The sequence below is a fragment of the Medicago truncatula genome, chromosome 4, assembly GCF_003473485.1.
Source record: "Medicago truncatula cultivar Jemalong A17 chromosome 4, MtrunA17r5.0-ANR, whole genome shotgun sequence".
NCBI lineage: Eukaryota > Viridiplantae > Streptophyta > Magnoliopsida > Fabales > Fabaceae > Medicago > Medicago truncatula.
The window spans coordinates 54,554,556-54,575,662 of record NC_053045.1 but is presented as its reverse complement, the minus strand read 5'-3'; the positions used below and the strand labels follow the sequence as shown (position 1 = coordinate 54,575,662).

Sequence of the window (21,107 nt, the reverse complement as noted above, 5' to 3'; positions counted from 1 at the left end):
ACTATATGTGACTGAGAGGCACTGATGTATGCATTGCATCGAAAAATATGCATTGTAATTACTAGTCTTACAAGAGTGAATTAAGACATACATTACATCGGAAACCTCAATTGTTATTTTAAAAAATGTCAGTGATCTTGTCGTTGCATCGTAATTACTAGTCTGACAGAGGTGCATGAAGACATACATTGTATCGGAAATCTCAAATGCTATTTTTAAAAATATCAAGTGATCTTATCGTTGCATCGAAAATCTGCATTGTAATTAATAGTTTGATAAAGGTACATTAAGACATACATTGCATCGGAAATCTCATTTCTTATTTTAAAAAATGCCACCAAACTTATGTTTTGGTGTGTTGAGTGAATTTATGATTGAGATTTGGACGTGATTAAAGTTTGTGTAAATTAAGCCTTTAGAGACCTTATTAGGATAAGTTTTACATACTTATCAAGATAAATTAGTTTTACTATCGTAAAAAAACGAGTATATTAAAAATTTGATCTTTTAACAGCTGAATCATGAGTTCCCAATTAAAGATTTAATTTGAATGATGCACCAAGAGGATACTCACACAAAACGTGACGAAAAATCCTTACATACAAAACATTTGCGAAGCATGTCAACTAATATTGTGTCGCGTGACCAGCAAGAATGTATGTGCCGTCAAATAACAAAGATATACCAAAATAAAATACTCTCAACTGTAATGTGTCATAAATCATGATAATTCTTTTAAGAACTGTGTTTGAAAGGACCTAAAAGGAAATTTAATTATAAATTTTATCCTTTTTAATCAACAAATATATTTATTTTACAAAAAATCTAAATTCTTAACAAATTTAAAATAATTTTGACTAAAAATTTAATTCGGTCGTACACGGTTTTTTTAACCATATCGGTCCTTCACTAAAAATTTAATTCAGTCGTATACGGTTTTTTTTAACCATATCGATCCTTCAGAAAGACAACTTAGCCCTTAAGTCATAAAAATGTCATAAACTAATTTACTTTTTTACATACATTGAATTGAACCGTGAAAAAATTGCGAGCTCGAGTTTTGAGTGGTCTATAAATAAATTGGGGTCTTTACTAGTTTATTTTCAGTTTGAGCAATATCATTGTTTTGCTTACATTACACTTTGTAGCGGGAAACCACCACTGAGCCATTGCTACTCTTGTTCGCTCTTCAACCATGTCTCAATCCAAATACGATGAACCTGATAAAGCGTATGAAATCGCTGAACTCATCGCCATTTTTGTTACCTTGTTTTGTTCCTTTTTTCTTTGTACACGGTTTCTCTCGCATTGATGTTTTTTTCTTTTTTCTTTTTTCATGACCTTTTGAATTTAATGTTCTTGTTGGAAAATAAATGTAACTAAGATTTATGAAGTTAATGCAAGTGATTTTGTGGTTAAGTTAGTTAGAACCAAAATCTAAATTGATTTAATGTTTTTTTCGTTTGGTTATTTTGTTTTTGAAGTTCTTTTTCAATTCTAGGTTAGATGTTGTTTGCTATCACTTTGATTATTTATTATACTTAATGCATGTTTGATATCACGGTAGGTTTTCGAGAATAACGGTGAGCTGTAAAAGCTACAAAGCGGCTCACCGTGATACCAAACATTTTGTAGCAGGTGTCGGTGTCAGACACCGACACAACACACTTGACACACATGATTACGGCTCACCGTGATTTTGACAATCCACCGTGATACCAAACATAATTTGTAGCACCGACACTTCTAGTGTCCAACATGTGTTGGTGTTTGACACCGACATAACACCGATACACGTGATTGCATTCATTTTTTTAAAATTATTATTGGTATCGACGTGTCAGTGTCAATGATTCATAGCAAACATAATGATTCATTACAAACATGTACTTATTCTCTCCATTTCTAACTAGCTATCTTTATAATTTTTTGGGGATTGGAAACAGGTTAGATGCTTTTATCTACGATTACCTCGTGAAGAATCAATTGTATGAAACTGCAAGAATATTTCATGATGAAGGCAATGTTGAACAGAACATTGGTAAGATGACAATAAGATCATTTTTAGGGGAACTAAATTTATTATATGCAAAAGTAAATGTTCTTCTAGTTTTGTTGAATTTGAGTTTTAATTTTGGTATATGGTGTAGTTATGGATGCACCTGGTGGTTCACTCTTCGAGTGGTGGTCTGTTTTCTGGGAATTGTTTATGGCCAAACAAGGTTTTTCACACTCAGAACCAGCATTATCTTACCTTAAGGTGAGTTTGTCCCATTTTAATAGATGTAATCGATTTTATTTTTGTTTCGTGGATTGATTCCTTTCTGTCCTTACCTTTTCGATTTTATGCGTATTTCTTTGTATGCATTGTGCTCATTGTTATCTTCAATCTATCTGTATTGGAAATTGGAGATCAAGGTTAAGCATATATACCGTTTGTTTTCTTTATTTTTGTACATTGCACCTCTTTGGAATTTTTGTATACAAGGGGTTCTATCTATTTATTTGACCATTTTTGGTATAAAACTTCTGTGGTTTACTATTCTTACTCCCTCCGGCCTCAATTATAAGCAATTTTTCACTTTTTAGGTTCATTGAATAAATGATGTATGTAGTCTTTATTATAAACCATATACATCATTTATTTAATGAATCTAAAAAGTGAAAAGTTGCTTATAATTAAGATCGGATGGAGTACTTACTAGCCATTGTTTTTATTACATTATTTACCATTATCTGTGGTTCTATGATGATTAATATTTTAAACTTTGCATCTATTATCCTAAGATACTGTCACTGTCAAAATCAGAAGTTGATGTTATGTATCTATGCATAAGCTTTGTTTCTATTGTTTAGTATGTACCATAGGTCATAAATTATTTGCTCAGTATAAATTTAAAAATGATAGTTCCAACAAATTTAGGCTCAAGAAATGCGGAAGCAAGAAGAAGAAATAGAGAGAATCCAGTTCATATTGCAGAGCCCTGCTCAGCTTCAGCAATATGGGGCTGAAACTCAAGAAAGTGTTAATGGCATTGTTCTCTGTCCCATAAACAATGCTCCTATGGTGAGGCAGAACCGGGTTACTCCTAATACAATGGCAACAAAACTAAATGAGGACAGGTTGGCATCTCCCCTTCAGGGAAATGCTTTAGATGACAGGACCTTTAAGGTATTACGTTTGTTCGAAGATTATAATATAGACCTGATTTTTTTTATATGATTTCTATCACAACATGATATTGTTTCTACTTTATACCATTTAATATACAGATAATGAATGCTTATACCCGCGGTCAGCTTCCAATGGAGGATTGTGCCATGTTGTTCAACGAAATAACACCAATAACTGGTGGACAACCTTCAGGGTGCCTACTAATCATTTGTCTTTGATGAAATTATTAGTTATTCATGTCATTTTGTTCTTGATGATACTTATCTCATTTTGGGCTGAATTTGCAAGTTGTAAAATTCTGTTTGCAGACAAACATTGGCCAGTGCACTTAGCATTTTACAAGAGAAACTTCGACAGGATCAAAATCAGAACCAGCAACTTCCAGGGTTTACACAAGTAATCATGAACATAACTTTTTTCTTGATTTGCGTGTTACCCGCATATAAATTCACAACGATCTGCTGTATTTACCATCTTTTGTTTTGAATCAGGCCATGCACAGTGGCATGAGTGCAATGATGAGGTCTCGAGCTGTTGTTTCAGAAGGATCCAGTTACAGTGTTCATCATGGTACTGGTTTTGTTGTTTCATGTTGAATTTAACATTACCTAGTTTACGTTTTCTTGTTAGTCTTTCAATAGAGGACTCGGTATGTTCAATAAGGGACCTTTAAAGATATTCACTCTCTGTATTACTGTAAACTGGCTTCAATATTTTTAATTCCCAACTAATTTTCAGCCCCTTTTTTGGAAAGTGTATGCTACTGGATTTATTTGTTGTTGTTGCCTGAAAGGCTGAAAGTCATCATTCATACTATCTTAGGTTGTAAATAGTTATGTTGTAGTAGTTGTTCTGCAAAATTATAAATTGGACATGGTTACTTGCAAAATACTTCTAAGCTATTTTAAGCTATTGGAGTGAACATCTTATGATAGAACTGGAACCAGATTTGAACTCTTAACGTATATCATATAAGAAAAATTCCCTCTGAAGGTATATAATCTTTATTGTTGAAATTCAATGAACTCACAAATAGTTTGAGGAAAACGCAACCTCCCATTCAACTATTACTTGACAAAAGATGCCTTCTCTCTATCAAACTCTCCAATTAATAAACTGAGACTCCCTTGCAACAACCTTTCCCTCCTCCTAACTACCTCCTAACTAACTACTGTCAGTCTGTTACTTATAACACCTGACAACTATGACAGATACATATTTTTCGTATTTTCCTCTTTATTTGGCTTCTCCTAACATAGACTTGATTGATAGGGAGTTGCCTTGTTCTATTACCTTAACTGGATTATGTCAGCTTTCATATTTTATTGTTTGCTTCCATTCTTGAAATATTCAACATTCCCTGCTTTGTGCATACTTGCTTTATATGACACCTCTCAAATGATGTTTCTTTTATCTGCATTATATTGTAATGGCATAATTTTAGGATATACATTTGATTTTTTCTTTACAACTCATTTTAGGTTCAAATCAAGGTGGTAGCGACTTGACTCTGAAAGGGTGGCCTTTAGCAGTAAGACTTTGGCTTAATTCTCCATAACAACATTGTGATTTTTTTTTTCTTTCTTCCTGTTGGCTGGTGTGACATTCCCCCAGTCTATCTCTCATGGTTCATTGATTTTCTAAATTCAAAGTAGAAAGCTGGATATATTAGGGAAAATGGCATTCAGTGGTGCAGTGAGGTTACTTCATTGGATTATATAAATTTCATTCTTCACTCGATAGATAACATTGTCTTGTCTAACTTTCTACACAGTAATATTTATTAGCTTTGTCCTTGGATGCATTTTAAGGTTGAATATTTAGTAATTTTCTTATTAGTTTTGAATATTTAGCATTTTAAGGTTGAAATATACTTTCTCATATTGATAAAGGTACACTAAGTGTCATTTAGATCATTTGTAATAATGGTATGCATGCATTTAATGTTATTCGGTACTTTTCTTACAACAACATATATTTTTATATACTAATGAAGTAAACTTTATCATAACAGTGAAGGGACATTACCTGTTTGATTGATCATCGTCCTAGTTTAATAATAAGGAAGTCTCTCTACTTGGCTTGTGCAGAACAACTACACCTTCTGTTATAGAGATTTAACTTATTATACAAGAAGTCAATGTGAAGTGAAAATTACCAAAAATCGGTTGTGATATGAAATCATGGATTTTTTAGTTTATTAATTAATTGGGCTTTAAATTCAGCTGTGAGGAAGTGACAAAACAACAAAAATATAGACTATCTTTCTCATCTTCACCGTTTCTTATATCCATCTATGTTATTTAGGTGCATCAATGTTCTTTCCACTGGGTGAGCAATCCTATTTCTGATTAGATCTCAATTATTTTAGGGACTGGATGAGCATCATGCGGAACTTCTTCATAAGCATAATTTGATTCTGCCTTCACAATCTTCCAATCAATTTTCACCACGGCAGCAACTTATGTTTCAGGCACAGCAGGATTTAGTTAATCCATTTGTCAGTGGTTTTGATGGCAAAAGACCAAGTGTGCTTGCCAATAATCAAAATATGGTTCCTTGGAACGATGGCCAATCAAATTCTGTAGGTGGTTCCATTCCCAATATTGTAACACCTGCACAAATTGGTTTCCCTGAATTGCCTCATCTGAACTTAGATATGACCCATAAGGTATCAACCAACCCTATATCTGAGTTGAATTAAGTTTTCCACCACTATAATTGTATTCCATTAAGTTTCCTGTGAGCAATATTTAGGAGCTGTAATGCATGTCTAGGTTTTTTAATGAGTGTGTGTGAATTTTAGGCTTCCAAAAGTCAAGTCGAACGGAAGCAAAAACAAAAAGTAGGATCATGTTCAGGTCTTGCCAATAGCTCTGGAACTGCAAACACAATGGGATCATCTTCTGGTTCATCCTCTACACCAACTATGCAGTCACGACTGCCATCTTGGCAACAGAATGGTTTGGGCTCACTTGCATCAACACAGAATCAATTGGTCCGAGACTATTATTCATGCAATTTCTCAAAATACTACCTGTATACATTGCCTGATTGTGCCATCCTAACATTGCACCATTTCCTTTTTGAAAACTTATGTTTCTATTGTCCGTAGAATGAAATGTTTTTTATAGGCTCTGAAAAGCTACTTTTTATTTGTTAATATTAGCATGCATAATGATCATGTCCCCCTTAGAAAAACAAGGAAATCTTGACTTTTAAGAGTAAATATATCAGCACATTTGAGTTATGCTTATCTTTGTAATCGTCACTCCATTAATACAGTGGACATGTTAGATTTCTTGAGCATACAATAATCTAGGCATCCTGAAAACACTACTTGACCTCAAGGTAATTGTTATTTGGCAGGCTCATATGGACCATCTCAAGAGCAACGGATCTTTGGCGGACAATTTTGAGTCACTCTCATCTCTTGCTGATGCAGACCATAATGGACGAGTTGACAGAGGTATGATAAATCTGATAGTTTTGAATTGTCCACCCTCCCTTCCCCCTTCCAAAAAACATCCCAATTCAATAGACACTTGATGGACTGGAATTTCTATATGGCTATATGGAAAAGCTTACGGTTTCAAATTTGAATGGTCTGCTTTTCATTAGGAGTCTCATTTAATGAGATGAAGCATATATTGGCTAGTTCAGATAAAGTTGACTGTTGTCACTTCTCCTCGGATGGAAAACTATTTGTTACTGGTGGTCGTGATAAAAAGGTATATTCTGGGTCGATCCAACTTTTAATTATGAAATGATCTCTATTCAGCAATGTTGTTATATTTAGTGTTTGTTTAAAGAAATTTTTGTTTATCAATTTGAATTTGTTAACCTGCTATGAGATGCAGGCTTCTCTATGGTGCACAAAATTGTTTAACCTGAAATCTACGCTTGAAGAGCACACTCAACGGATAACTGATGTTAGATTTAGCCCAAGCATGTTCTATGTTGCTACGTCCTCAGCCGATAAAACTGTAAAGGTTTGGGATGTTAATAATGTAAGTTTAGATTTTCATGATTCAACTTCAATTTTATAGTAATTATCGACCAATTTGGATTTAAATAGAGATTGAGAAAATAATCAGGATTTTACTTTTATGATATAAATCTTTGCCGTGAAAACTATAACCCATTTCTAATCTCACTCCTTAAACATCTTATTGTATTAATCATCACATTTACGCCTTCTTTGTCATTTACCATTTGTTTCTTCTACAACCCTCTTTTCCTCTGTCTTATATTAAAATTTAAGCATGGGACTATAGTCTAATATTGTCATTAATAAATTGATAAGTAAAACTTATTGGATTAATCTGAGTACTAGTGTTTGATAATAAATGATTAGAAGTAGAGGATATATGTCAAAGATAGAGGGGCTTGAGTGTCCTCTGCTAATAATCAACCTGTAGTTGGTTCTTGCATTTCCCTTACATTCATGCTGTTTGCTAGCCAGTAATTTTTTTCGTTTTTCCTTACATATTCGAATGTTACAAGGTTGTAACTTAATCTTAGCATCAGTCATGCAACTAAGTGGCAAAGTTGATTATGTTGGTATTACTGTTGAAAATTAACTAGCTTTAAAAGACCTCCTGGATCTGCTGTAGATTTAATTCCTATGATTTATCATTTTTTAGTCTTATGGTGCATCACATTGACTTTTCTTATATCAGTTAAGATGTTCTTTTTATTAAATGATTTTTTTTTTTTACTCTTATCATATTAATGAAATTTTTATTACACATTGCAGCTTGGTCATTCTCTTCGGACATTTACAGGGAATACAGCTGTGCTGTCACTAGACTTTCATCCAAGTAAACATGGCCTTATTTGTTCTTGTGATAATAAGGAGATAAGATTTTGGAATATTGCAAATGGTAGTTGTATTGGGATTTTCAAGGTAAGTAATCTCAAACAGATATTATGAAGCAGATCCCAACGTACAATTATAGATTGATTGAAATTAATTTAAATTCTCCAATACTTTATCAGGGTGGTGTAACTCAGGTGAGATTTCAACCTGGTTTGGGAAAGGTTCTTGCAGCAGCAGTAAATAATCTAATACTCATGTTTGACACAGAAACTCTGAGTTGCAGATTTAAATTGCAGGTCAGCTGTGAATTGTGTTTGCATTTGCATTTGTCTGTTTGTGATTTTATTCAAGTTTCATTTGACCTCAAATGATGCTATATTTTTCATCTTGGTAATGATAGTCTGACTACGAATCCCTAAAATAATAGGTTAAGATCAGTTAATTTCTTTTACTTAGCTTTAATTTGCACAAACAGTTAATACATTTCCAACATCAAAGTGTTATCCATCAATGTCATCTTTCTCTATCTCTCATTTTTTTTCTCTCCCTCCTCGTAATGTAGCTCCTGACCATCCATGATTTATCAATTTTAGGGCCACATGAGCCTTGTTCGTTCAGTGTGCTGGCACTCTTCTGGAAATTATATGGCATCTGTTTGTAATGATCTGGTCAAACTCTGGGCCATTGGATCTGATTGTAGAGGGGCATGTATTACGCAATTGAATGCAACTGAGAGCAAATTCAAGACCTGCGTTTTCCATCCGAGCCACAATATTTTGATCATTTCCTGCAGTGAGGTAAGTTATCTATTATCATATTATTACTATATCAAAGAATAATACATACTATTTTGACTCTGGACCGATAGGACATTCATTATCTTTCTTTCTAATTCAGTCGCTTATGCTCTGGGACTATGTGGAGAGCAAAAAACTTATTGTGCCTGCACACGACAAGCTTGTATCTGCATTGGCAGTGTCAGATGTTACTGGATTGGTGGCTTCAGTTAGTCATGATAGGACTTTCAAGATCTGGAAGTGACTTGCACTTGCTGTTGAGAATATAGGTTTACATTCCTTCAGGCAACAAACATAGGGAGTGGTTTTCCGTATATGAATTTTTGTTCAGACTTGCTCATATATAGGTCTTATGCTACAAGCAGTAAATGGCATGTTTTGGATTTTTGCCAATGTAAGTAATGCGGTTTTCTTACATTTGGATTTAGAAAGTGTATAAAATAAAAGTGGTAAACCTCAGGAAAATAGAAAGGAATACTATGTTTTGTTATTATGCTTGGGAAATATAATATCCTCTACATATTTTGTTAAAATACTAACCATAACTTTTCACCACATCATTTTTTTAGTAATTTTGATGTGTTTTGTTTTTCTTAAACAGTTCCTATTTTTTTATTTTTTTATTTTTTTTTACATTAGGGCTATTCCTTTTGAATTCAAAGTTAGGTAGTCACCACTATAGTGTTAGCACTCACATGACAATCTTGAAAATACAATCATATGCCCTCAAACAAATAACCATTTGGGGTGGTGGTTTTTACCTAGTGTAGTTAAGCCACGTTAATAGCGATAAAACTAGCTTAAGATTTCTTATTTTTTGTCTCAAATAGCATCCTTTAACATCTACGTCCAAACAAGTTCATGTTTGAAAAATGTTAACAATAACACACAAACTATTAAAAGAAAAAAAAAAAAGGTAGAGTCAAATATGTAAATTCACCCACATCTATTCACCCTTCTTTTCCTTATCCCTAATACTCGGGTCTCTATCAATTTGTGTTAATTCACATCAATGAATGAACTCCAAGTAATTTTTTCCTTTCCTGTTGAGTCCCTAGCACTTTTTTCTTGGCCTTTCTTTCTCCATCAAAGAGACTAGAAAAATGTTTGCCACACATTACCTCTCACATATCATATATAAGAGACAAAGTACAAAATTAATTAAATTAGTAAAGAACTAGATGACATATTCACGAATTTCGTGACCACCAAGGTTTAAAGACTTCTGAGTATGATTGATTATTCAATATAACTGCAGAAAAACTTGTATACACTAAACCAAAGAGTAAATAATCTGAAGTACTTATATATATCTAACAGGAAAGCCTACAAACCAATAATACATCACTTCACTTTACAACAAATATGCCTCTGATTTATGTAAAACAAAATAATTTGGATATTGTGTTGTTATTGGTTTACAAAGCACACAAGATCTCTGCTATAAAATAATTATATCCCTATACACTTTTGACACTTATTTTACGATGTATTGGAAAACTAATAGCAAAGTCCATCCCATCACCTCCTTTGGAAATTGAAGGATTTAATTGCATAGGCAAATACAAATGCAAAAAGTATGCAGAAACCAGCTACCATAGTAGCAGCAACGCACAAGAAATCATGCCTGTACCCAAAAACTTCTTTGAGTACTAGTCTTATGGGTACCGATTTTCCATTGGTTAGCTTCACCAACTTATCATCGTCACCATACTGTGAAGTTAGGAGACCATACAAAGTCCAGGCTACAGGGTTTGCCCAGTAATACCATCTCCACCAAATAGGGATTCTCTGTAAATTTCCAAGGAGAAGTAAGTTATTCGATGACAGATAATTCTCAAAAACATTACATCAAGGTAGTCCACAAAATTATTGTTGAGAGCGACTGAAACTGTAAATGGAAGCAATAAAGCATCAGTTTCCATACCTTATGAGGAATCATAAAACCACTGAAAAGGTTCCACAACATATAACATGGAGCACCGATGATGGCAGCAACATGATGATTTGGTGTGACAGCAGTAGTCATCATCCCATAAAAGGTAAAATATAACATAGTCAAATACATGAAGAATAAGTACCAAATGAACCTATCAACAGTCCAGACAAATGAACCCATGGAATAGAATATTGAAGAGTATATGATAGCCTGTGCGAACACGTAAGGGAACTCAATCACAACCTGCACAATGGAGGATAACGCATTAGTGAACTTATGGAAAACTGTAGGTTCCAGGCACTTTGTAAGTAAAAATACCTGAGCTCTTGCTCTATATGAAACAAACTGAAAAAATACCTGAGCAAATGCAAAACATAAAGCTGAGTACATCCCTGCAGCTCTTTCTCTATATGAAACAAATCTTTCCACTGAAACAACAGGTTGAACAGCTGTGCCATTTGTGATGCCAATGAAAAGGATCGCTGAATACATAGATCCCATGGCATTAAATAGATCTTGCTGTGTATCCCTGTATAAATACAAATATGAGTGTTGCATAAGGTTGATGGTAAAAGAACAAAATATGCATAAATAAACTATATTAGCATATCGTTCTAAACATTCCATGAACCTCCAGACATCTTGAACAGCATTTTGTCGATCTTTTTGTCTAGCATTTTTCCTACCATTTGGTTGTTTAGATAATTTCTTAATCTCACGTTACTCTAAAACTTGAATTAGTAAATTTGTCTCAGCTGCATTCTGACTAACCAACCGATTCCGTCAACTCATTACTAGTGTCTTGCAGGGCTTTTTTATGTTTACTAAAAAATAGGATCCATCATCATATCATAACTACCGACTTGTAGCAGGAAAACGTAGCAGAGATGTACAAAATAATAAAAAATGGACAACTTATGAAGCATTTGAAACAGGTTGTTGTTTGAAATTGATATTATAAAAAGAAATTAAACAAAAAAAGAAGAAAAAAAAAAAGGACCTTGTGGCACCAAATCTCCAACATATCGTCCCAAGCATCATTGAGATGAAGAAAGTGTAGAAGAAGCGAACAGCAGTGTACTGTGGGTTACGCCAGTAAGATAGATTTTGCTTCCAAAGACAAGTTAGGAACTGCTCAAAAGGTGACCGACAATACTTCGTTGGAAAATGCAAATCTTTGGAGTTACCAGATGGGATGCTCAATCTTTCGACCAACTCTTGGTTATATCTGAAGAAAAAGATGGTATATTAACATATATAAAAAATTCATGTACAAAAGTTGCAGCTAAGAACTACACATACTGATATAAACTCGATTTGCGGTAGATTTCTGCAAAGTCAACTCCCAGACGGTTTTCTTCTACTGAAGAAGTAACCTCCAGCATCCATGTCGCAGGGTTATATCCAGATTTGATCTTTGGAACTCCTTCGATTGCCTACACAGGTATAAACATTATAAATAATTGAGGATTCACCTTTGAACCATAAACCATATAGAACACTCAAGAGACCTAAGCAAGCTTCAGCTGACCTCAAAATAACTGATTAGTTCACTTGATTTAGGGCCAAGTGGGCCAGCGTATATAAGCTCTCCTCCCCGCTTCATAAACAGAAGCTGTAAAAGAAATTGAGATTTCATCAAATTTATTAGATTATACAAGTGTTATAGAGAAGTTCAGATAGAAACATAACATGCTGCTCTCTCAGAAACCATCAATCAATTCGAATAAGAGACGGGATAACAGAAACTTGTATATACGAAAGATACATGTATTGTTACATATCCAAAAGAATAAAATAGAGAGAAATTGTGGTATAACAACATACATAACATAACAGTATCAACATAAAAGCAAGCAAGGGGAAGGGATGGAGCGGCGATGTTTCCTACTATTAGACAACTTCAAATTCTCAATTTTAAATGAAATGCTTGTAATGCCCTCTCTTAAGGAAAATACCTCATCAAAGGATTCAAATATGTCTATGCTAGGCTGATGGATGGTGCAGACAATCGTTCGCCCAGTATTTACAATATTCCTCACAGTTCTCATCACAATGGCTGCAGCCCTAGCATCCAATCCGGACGTGGGCTCATCCATGAAGACCATAGAAGGGTTGGCAACTAGTTCCACTGCTATAGTCAACCTTTTTCGTTGTTCTGTTGACAGACCATCAACTCCAGGGAGACCAACTAGTGCTCCACTTAGTGGTGTGAGCTCTACCAGCTCCATTATCTCCTCGACAAATGCCTGGCAATCAAAACCCTCGAGAAGTTATTTTTTGATAAAAAATGTTAAAATACATGTCTCTATAAAATGCAGAATGGCCATACTGTCGTTTGTCTCCATGCCTCACCTTTTGTGTATCCAAGTCAACATCTGAAGATAATCGAAGCCAAGCAGAAAATAGTAAGGATTCCCAGACAGTCAAGCCAGGGGAATGCACATCAGATTGCTCACAGTAACCAGATACTCTTGCAAAAGAATCTTGTTTTTTGGGATAACCAGATATATATATACTCCCTTCTATGAAACCCCCAGTTTTTCTTCCAGCTAATACATCCATCAGAGTGGTTTTCCCAGCACCACTTACTCCAACCAATGCTGTCAACACACCAGGCCTAAAAGCTCCAGTAACATTAACAAGCAGCTGCAGTTTGTCTTCTGATATCCCTTGTTGTTTCAACTCCTGAAGCAATAATTGAACCAAAAAGCATTTAATCTACCAAATTTATTTTAAAAAAATAAAAATCATTTGTTTACGTACCAAAGGAACTTCCACGTAGTAATTGATATTGCTGAAAGCCATAGAAAGGGGTTGAAATGGGAGAACCATTCCTTTTTGCTTAAAATGCTTTCCTGAGAAGATAAGACAGTTGGATAAAATGTTATGTCTGGTCTATACACATACAGTCATGTAAAAAATAAATGTATAATCTGAAATTTATATTGACAAACCACTTGATGCGGAATGCTGCAAGTACTCTCTCAGCTCAATAACAACATTTTCACCATTTCTTCTCTTTTCTCTTTCTTGCAGCTCACCCTTTGAGACAACGGGTTGTTGTTTTCCCAGAGCTGAAGCAAATATTAAGAGAGCAAGATATTATGAAATCTGTCTCTCTAACAAAGTTATTTTGGTCTATGAAGTTTCAGAAGGCACCACAACATTAGACAATTAGAGGGATTATATATAGAATGACGAGTCTTACGATTAAGGTAAGCTAAGAAGATTGTAAACAGAATGTTGAATAAAACTGTGTATCCAACCAATGCTCCAAGACCAATCCAATACCAATAGCTTTCAGAATACAAACTCTTTGCTTTTAACACTGCCTTGCCCAATGGATAAATGGTCTGGTTTCCAACATTCTGTAAACGAGATTAAATAGTGACATAAGTCGTTATAGATGCAGTAAGGAAATTGCTGAAGAGAATTCATGTTGAGTAAAAATCATATCATCACTTAACAACATTATCATCTGAAAAAAACAAATGATCACAATCACAACAAGGATTATACCTTGTCCCAGGAATGTCCAAGGAACTCATTTACAGAAGCAGAATTTTGTGCATACATCAAAGGAGAAACCCAAAAGCCCCATATCCACCAACTTGGTATACGGTCTGCCTCAAAATAAGTTACAGTCAGAAAATTAGTTTACCAAAACGAATTTTGAAACATTCAGAGATTGCAGTTAACCTTTTGAAATTATATATCCGCCAAGAGCCATTACAACCAACATGGCAAATGATCCAAAGGTATTGGCTACTATCATATTCCGACCCAAGGATCCTATCAAGCGAAACAAACCTATGGACATCTGATGCAGAAAGAAAAAAAGCAAGAATTGCCGAAGAAATCTGCAGATCAAGATAGACACAAAAATAGTTACTCAAGAGAAACTCTTAGAATACATGAAAACACTACGTGAACATAAGATTAATTACCTAGTAAATGCAGGATCGTATCCACTGGCATAGTACGATACCAGTACCCAGCATCCAGCCTCCATGAGAGAAGTTGGGATACTGAGGAACCAAGAAGGGAGTGTATATGCCCAGCTAGGATAGAAATGAAAGTCTCTGTGTTTGTAAAGAACTGGAAGCTTTGCAACTAACATGGACACTTCCGTAAAACCATTGAAAAGAATAGTAATCATAGAAAAATACAGTGCTCCAAGGTATAAGCCTCCATCATCAATTGTATCATGGTGCATCGTTGTTCGGAAAAAGACAGTCATTGTAATTAAAGCAACCAAAATCAGCTGAAAATAGTAAGTAAAGGTCAATATCAGCTACATAAACCTTACATAGTTACAAACGCATATCGAAGAAATAAGGACATAAACCAGAAATTGATTTGTTTCCATTATATGTAATTATTTAGTGTAATTATATGGATAGCCTTGTAACCTCTATATATACACAAGGAATAACAATGAGAAAGGCATCAAGCCATTATTTGTGACAAAATTAAAATAATGAAAAGAAAGGGTCACAAGTTCAAACACGTAACAAAGAAGATTCTGAGATTACAAGAATATTTGCTTTTTCTTGAGGTAATTTCACTAGAATTACTTGTACCGTAGATTTTATAATGGTAGCATTACCTGAACAAATTTAAAAATGTAAATAAATGCATTCCGTTTAATGAGAAGCTTCTGCCACTGATAATTAATCTTGAGAAGTTCACCCCTTTTTGCTCCATAGGAACAAGTTGCCAAGGCAGCTGGATGATTATTGCGCCTATTGAAAGGAACATTTAGTTCCTCAGACAAAAGCTTTCCCTCACGATACAAGGAAAATGCTTGGGCAAATTTCCCGACAGGAATGTACCGGTAAGGGCGGTCGAGAACGGACCAGTACTGCTCTTGATCCTTCTTAGACGTGACCTGTTGATAAGATTTTTAAGTCTGAACAGCCACTTAAGTTAAAATGTATTAGAAATACTTATTCAAATATCACTGCTACTCACTTCTTGTAAGAAGTCTGCTACATTTTTTCTCTCAGGACAACTGAATCCCATAAGTTTGAAAAATTCAATAGCAGCCTCACGCGGCCCCTGATATACAATCTGACCCTCGGACAACAGAATGACATCATCAAACAATTCATAGGTCTCTGGAGCTGGTTGAAGAAGAGATATGATTGTGGTTGCATCAAGTGCATGTGTTGAATGCTTGAGATATCTAATAATCTGATATGTAGTTGAACTATCTAAACCAGTTGATATCTCATCCATGAACAGCACTCTTGCTGGTCCAATTAGTAATTCGCCTGTAAATCAGACATCAACTGATTAGCATATTGCAAATGTATCTAAGGCGCTAGTACAAAAGACAGGGTTACACACTAGTACGCTTCACTAACCTGTTGTAAGCCGCTTCTTTTGTCCTCCCGAGATTCCCTTGAGCATTTCATCCCCCACCAATGTGTCACCACACATGTCCAAACCTAATATCTTTGTGAGAAATATTTTCGTACTTAGAACTAAACAATGAAATAATCATATACATACACACATAATTGAGCTTATGAATATTTTTTTTAGATAACTTGCCAAAGAAGTTAATCACATGTTGGAATTAGGCTCTGGGGATTTTTTTACTTCTTTATTAGATGTCCACAATTGTGTTTTTAGGATTCTTTGCAAGTCATTGGTATCTCCACAATTTTATTTTATATCACGAATTCCATTAGTAAAAAAAGTATTCCAAAATAAAAAACAAGGCAACAAATATTTCAGGTCACAATCACATGACAACTCACTGTGCATCCAAGAGTAACAGTATTTAGGGATACCTTCATGATGTACTCAACCACAAGATTTGTTTCCTGTCCACCGAGAGCTAATGACTGCAAAATGCATCTTGAGTAGATTAATTTGTGTCCATGAATGCAGTTTACAATGTTTATTTTGAAAAGGAAAAAAAACGAGATATTTTCCCATTAAAGGGAAGAAAAAAAGAATGAGTATGTGCCTTCATGAATAAATCAAGGTCTTCATCAGGTTTTATTCCAGCATTCTTTTCTCTTCTAGCAAGTTCCATCAACATATCTGGTAAGACACCAGAATTTAGTAATCAGCCTCTAAAAGAACAAATTGAGAATAAGTTAACATGATTACAAAAAAACACACCGAATTTAAATCCAGCGCCTTGACAGCAACCAGCAAACTGGAGAGTTTCCCTCACAGTCATCTCTGCTACATGCCAATCTTGTTGGCTGACATAAGCTGATGTTCTCTGAGGAACAAACTCATTCAAACCATGTCCATTGTAGGTAATGTCCCCTGACATCTTCAAAGGGAGTGAAAGAACAAAAATTAGATGCGAAGAAAACCAAGTCTTAAATCCAGGATCGTAGTATACTAGTACAGTAAGTATAGGTCACTATTTAATCTATTTAGAAATCATCATCTGAATCAAATGGAGAAGGCACCCATGCACAAAAAAATTATATTTCCATAAAGGAGTGGAGTGCAGTCTAGTTGGTCACTTCAGCCTTCCATTCTACTTATGACCGATGTTTTTATACTAAATGATGCTATTCCGCATCTAATACTACGAGAGATAAATCCAAGCAGAGTGTAGCAAAACACCAAAAATAGTGTCTCAAGCTATAAAGAATCGAGAGAGTTGTTCTCATTAATTCCAATTTCCAAACAGCCTATTGTGGCCTCGGTCTAAGCATTCTTTCTCTAGTACAAAAGATATACAAAATAACGCTACTGGTCGAATAGAAAACGAGGGATTGATAGTTATTTTCAAAATAAACTTTATGTACAACTGACTCACGTATTGTTTTACATTGTTTCTTTTTACAGTCAAGTTTTTAACAATCATTCTGTACTGCATAGTTTGCTGCATAATTAAACAGTGTGACTGGCAAGAATTTCTATGCTGTTGGCATATTAGTTGAGTGACCATACATACAGGAACGGTATTAGGATTTGTTCAATGCAATTAAAAATCTTAGTAAACCTGCAAACCAGGTCCTAGTCTGCCAGCAAGAGCTAAAAGCAATGTTGTTTTTCCAGAGCTTGGCGGACCCAATAACAACGTTAGCCTGCAAGAATAACAAAACAACAATATCTATCAAACATGAAACATGTACAACATACAGAAACAAGAATAACACATTGTCACATACACAACATTCATGTAATGAAAGGATTATAATTATTAGGAAAGGAAGTTTTAAAAAAAATTATTTAATGGAAAATAGTTATCCTTATTTTCCGGAGAGAAGTATATGTGTAGTACCAATACAGAAAAATATAAGAATCATAAATTAAAAACAATAAGAAATATTTGTTTTAATGATATAAATAATATTTTATTCGTAATAAATATACTACTTTGGAAAAAAAACATTTAAAATTATGCGTTTAAAAAAATTAATTTTTTTAGTTAAGTAATAATTTTTTATTTATGATTTGTATATATTTATATATTTAATTTTTATTTTTCCTTTAAAAAAAGTTTAAATATGATATTATGTAACTAAGTTTTAAGTTAGTTTGTTTAACTAGTTAAAGTATATTTTTAAGGAAAATTCTAACAAGTGGTCGGCACTTGTTCAGGAACCAAATATAGTAAGACTATCTCGAAACTTATATGGTCAATATCTTAAAGTGTAAAATAAAAATGAAAAAAAGTGTGAAAAGTATTATTTTCAATACAAATTTACCTTATTTGTTTCCTTAACAAATACCTCAAAAACACCGGTTAGTATAACCTTAATCTTAATCCCTGTAAGATTTCAAATTTAATCCCTACACACATTTTATTAATTTCTACAAAAAGTTTGATACTTTTAGTCCCCACCCTATAAAAGCAAAATAAGTACTAAAATTGAATAAAAAATTTGTAGGGAATAAATTCAAATAGTTGTAATTTCTTATGAACTAAAACATATTTAGGTATTGATTTTTTTTAAGCAATATTTAGGTATTAGGTATTGATTAAATTCTACTTTTACTATCGATTGGTTCACAGTTTAATTTAATTTTTAATCTTTACATTGCCATGGCATACAAAAAAAAAAAGGACTTACTAATTAAATAAAAAAATCCATTTGGATTGATTAACGGAAAAGACATATGATTATATTATATTATATGAGAACTATGTTACCAAACTAACAACCAACAAGGAATAAAAGTTCCCACCACGTCTTAAAGATGTAAGCAATGAAATGTCAAAGTGTGGTTAACAATACATACTTCGTTGTGACTTTAGTAAAATAGTAGTAACTTTCAACACTAACCTTGAAGGTCTGATAATCCCATTGATATCAGCAAGAATTGTCAATTTGCTTCTCTTTCTTCTGTATAACCACAATTGTCTTAACAGAGCCTAATCACACAATATGAAAATCAAATTATGAAGCTATGCTCAAACTAATTGAAGTGGTAAACCAATAATAAAGTTCACCTCAGCCATATTACAGATGAAATTTGGAATGGTAGGTAAAGCTCTGCTTCCCACGTGTACAAATGTCTCAATTGTTAAGTTTTGAAATCGAACTTCAATCTTTGGAAATGCCAAATGTACTCTGTGGAGATCATGCATCAAGTAAAACACATTCAGTGACATTAATTAACTATCTAATCCCACTTTAAATTAGTTTAATGGTATTGATTTAAAATCTGAGAGTGTATTCCTTTGAAGTTTCAGGTTCAATTTTCAACGGTGCTAATTTAGATAGACTAATTTAACTTTTAAAAAAAATAATTAACTATCTAAATTTTGTTTCTGATGTGAGATACCTACATATCTTATACAGCCAAAGCTGGTGTGAAAAATGAAAATGAGAATCGGAAAAAGAAACATCTAATCACATGTTTGGATACGAAATAGCATGAGTAAGACGTTAAATTAGATTCTAATGAATTTGTCAAAATTACGGTTTATTTTATCATACTCTCTTTTATTCTGAGTTAAAAATGATTATGATTAAATTTATTTTTGTAAAATTAATTTTAATTAAAATATTAATTGAGTTGAGTGTAAAGATCACTTTCATTGGCAAAAGTTACAAATTATAAAAATCAATTCTAATTTTAGAGATACCAAAATCAAATTTAAATCTTGAAATCACTTTTTACCTCTTCCATGAGTAAAACTTTTCACTTTAAAGAAGCAAATCAACTTATACGTAAACAAACAAAATGAAGCACAAGTAGCGCCATTTCCAATTTGATAAACACATAATTAACGCGATTGCTTGAAAATCGTGTGTTGTAGTACTCTACATATTGCGAAAATAAAAAGGAATGATGAAGGAAAAGGTATAATTACGCGTCGAATCGGCTTCTCATACGGTGGAAGAATCTCTCAGGATCATTATCAACGACATCAACAAGCCTTTCTAGAATAAGTTTCTGCTCCTGCGATTGAAGTTGAGTTACGTCGATCTCTTTTTTATCACCGACGAGATTCTGGAAGATTCCTCTTCTCGCTCGTTTGTAAGTGGGAAGTCTCTCCAACGCAGCCCAGCGTAAAGCTTCTTCGTCTTCTCCGGATTCCCTAAATGACTCCGATCTGGCGAAGGCGTTTTCCGCCGAGTTCCACATTGTGAAAAGAGTAAAGAGAGAATGTGATTGAGATGAATGAAGGAAATGAATAAGAAAAAGAAGAAGAAGAAGAAGAAAGAGTAGGAGTTGTTCCTTGTTATGAGTGAAGGATGGATAGGTAGTTGAAATATTAATGAGAGAGAGAGTACGTAGTCGTTCACAGTTCACAGAGTGAGTGGGTGATTTCCTTAAAGAGCAGTATAGTAGTTGTGTTGTTTGCTGTTAAAAACGACCCGACTCATTTAATAGCCGCGGGAAATACTGTGGATTCCATTCATATTTCACGCGCGCGCTCCCTTTTTCTTTTTCCACTCGCTTCCTCCTCTTTATCTATTTTTAATTCTGTTATTAAGTTCATGTTAACCAATGTTCACGGTCCTAAGAAATCCTTAAATATAAATTATGTACTCTTGAAGATGTAACTTTTTATAAAAGGATTATACTAATTTGTACCCTAAATATTTCATAAATGATAAATATTTATTACAAAACATTAATTTTCAATCTCTTAAAAGAATAAATTGACATAATTTTTTAGATAAAATTTTCACTTAGATTCTTTAACATGTGTCTTAAAGACACAAGTTAACATTTCATTTTATAAAATTTTACCAGTTTTGGTTCCTTAACCAAGACGCATGGGTATTAATTGGCATTCTCCACTTTATTATTATGATCATTTGATAGTTATTAAGATATTAGTTATTAAGATATTATTGTGACTACTCGTTACACATTTAAAAATTAAAATGATTATTACCCCAATAAATAATTAATTAATCAACTAGTAAC

General features: G+C 33.7%; 2 protein-coding genes across 3 annotated transcripts; one reads left to right on the top strand and one right to left on the bottom strand.

Moving 5' to 3' along the window:
* Window positions 1-1,129: 1,129 nt before the first annotated feature.
* LOC11440246 (transcriptional corepressor LEUNIG) lies at window positions 1,130-9,298 on the top strand. 2 transcript variants are annotated; one of them, XM_024781816.2, is made up of 17 exons: window positions 1,130-1,230; window positions 1,947-2,041; window positions 2,151-2,260; window positions 2,924-3,172; window positions 3,274-3,368; window positions 3,484-3,571; window positions 3,667-3,745; window positions 4,657-4,706; window positions 5,547-5,846; window positions 5,982-6,173; window positions 6,545-6,644; window positions 6,797-6,906; window positions 7,036-7,185; window positions 7,935-8,084; window positions 8,177-8,293; window positions 8,591-8,794; window positions 8,895-9,298. In XM_024781816.2, the coding sequence occupies exons 1-17, from the start codon at window positions 1,196-1,198 to the stop codon at window positions 9,036-9,038; spliced, it is 2,268 nt and encodes a 755-aa protein (XP_024637584.1). In that variant the 5' UTR covers window positions 1,130-1,195; the 3' UTR covers window positions 9,039-9,298. The 2 variants fall into 2 exon arrangements, with proteins under 2 accessions (XP_024637584.1, XP_039688686.1); XM_039832752.1 differs by lacking the exon at window positions 1,130-1,230 and having other exon boundaries at window positions 1,837-2,041.
* Window positions 9,299-10,315: 1,017 nt separating this feature from the next.
* Window positions 10,316-20,315, bottom strand: LOC11440635 (ABC transporter G family member 32). Its single transcript, XM_003609152.3, has 24 exons — window positions 20,041-20,315; window positions 19,174-19,294; window positions 19,007-19,095; window positions 17,719-17,803; window positions 16,875-17,034; window positions 16,717-16,793; window positions 16,538-16,591; window positions 16,106-16,196; window positions 15,711-16,012; window positions 15,346-15,627; window positions 14,684-15,000; window positions 14,436-14,596; window positions 14,256-14,359; window positions 13,945-14,104; window positions 13,691-13,810; window positions 13,500-13,591; window positions 13,089-13,421; window positions 12,692-12,982; window positions 12,265-12,348; window positions 12,036-12,169; window positions 11,734-11,961; window positions 11,091-11,262; window positions 10,722-10,976; window positions 10,316-10,585 (listed from the first exon to the last, which is right to left on the bottom strand). Exons 1-24 carry the CDS (start codon window positions 20,313-20,315, stop codon window positions 10,316-10,318), a joined length of 4,257 nt encoding a protein of 1,418 aa, XP_003609200.2.
* Between the last annotated feature and the right edge of the window lie 792 nt (window positions 20,316-21,107).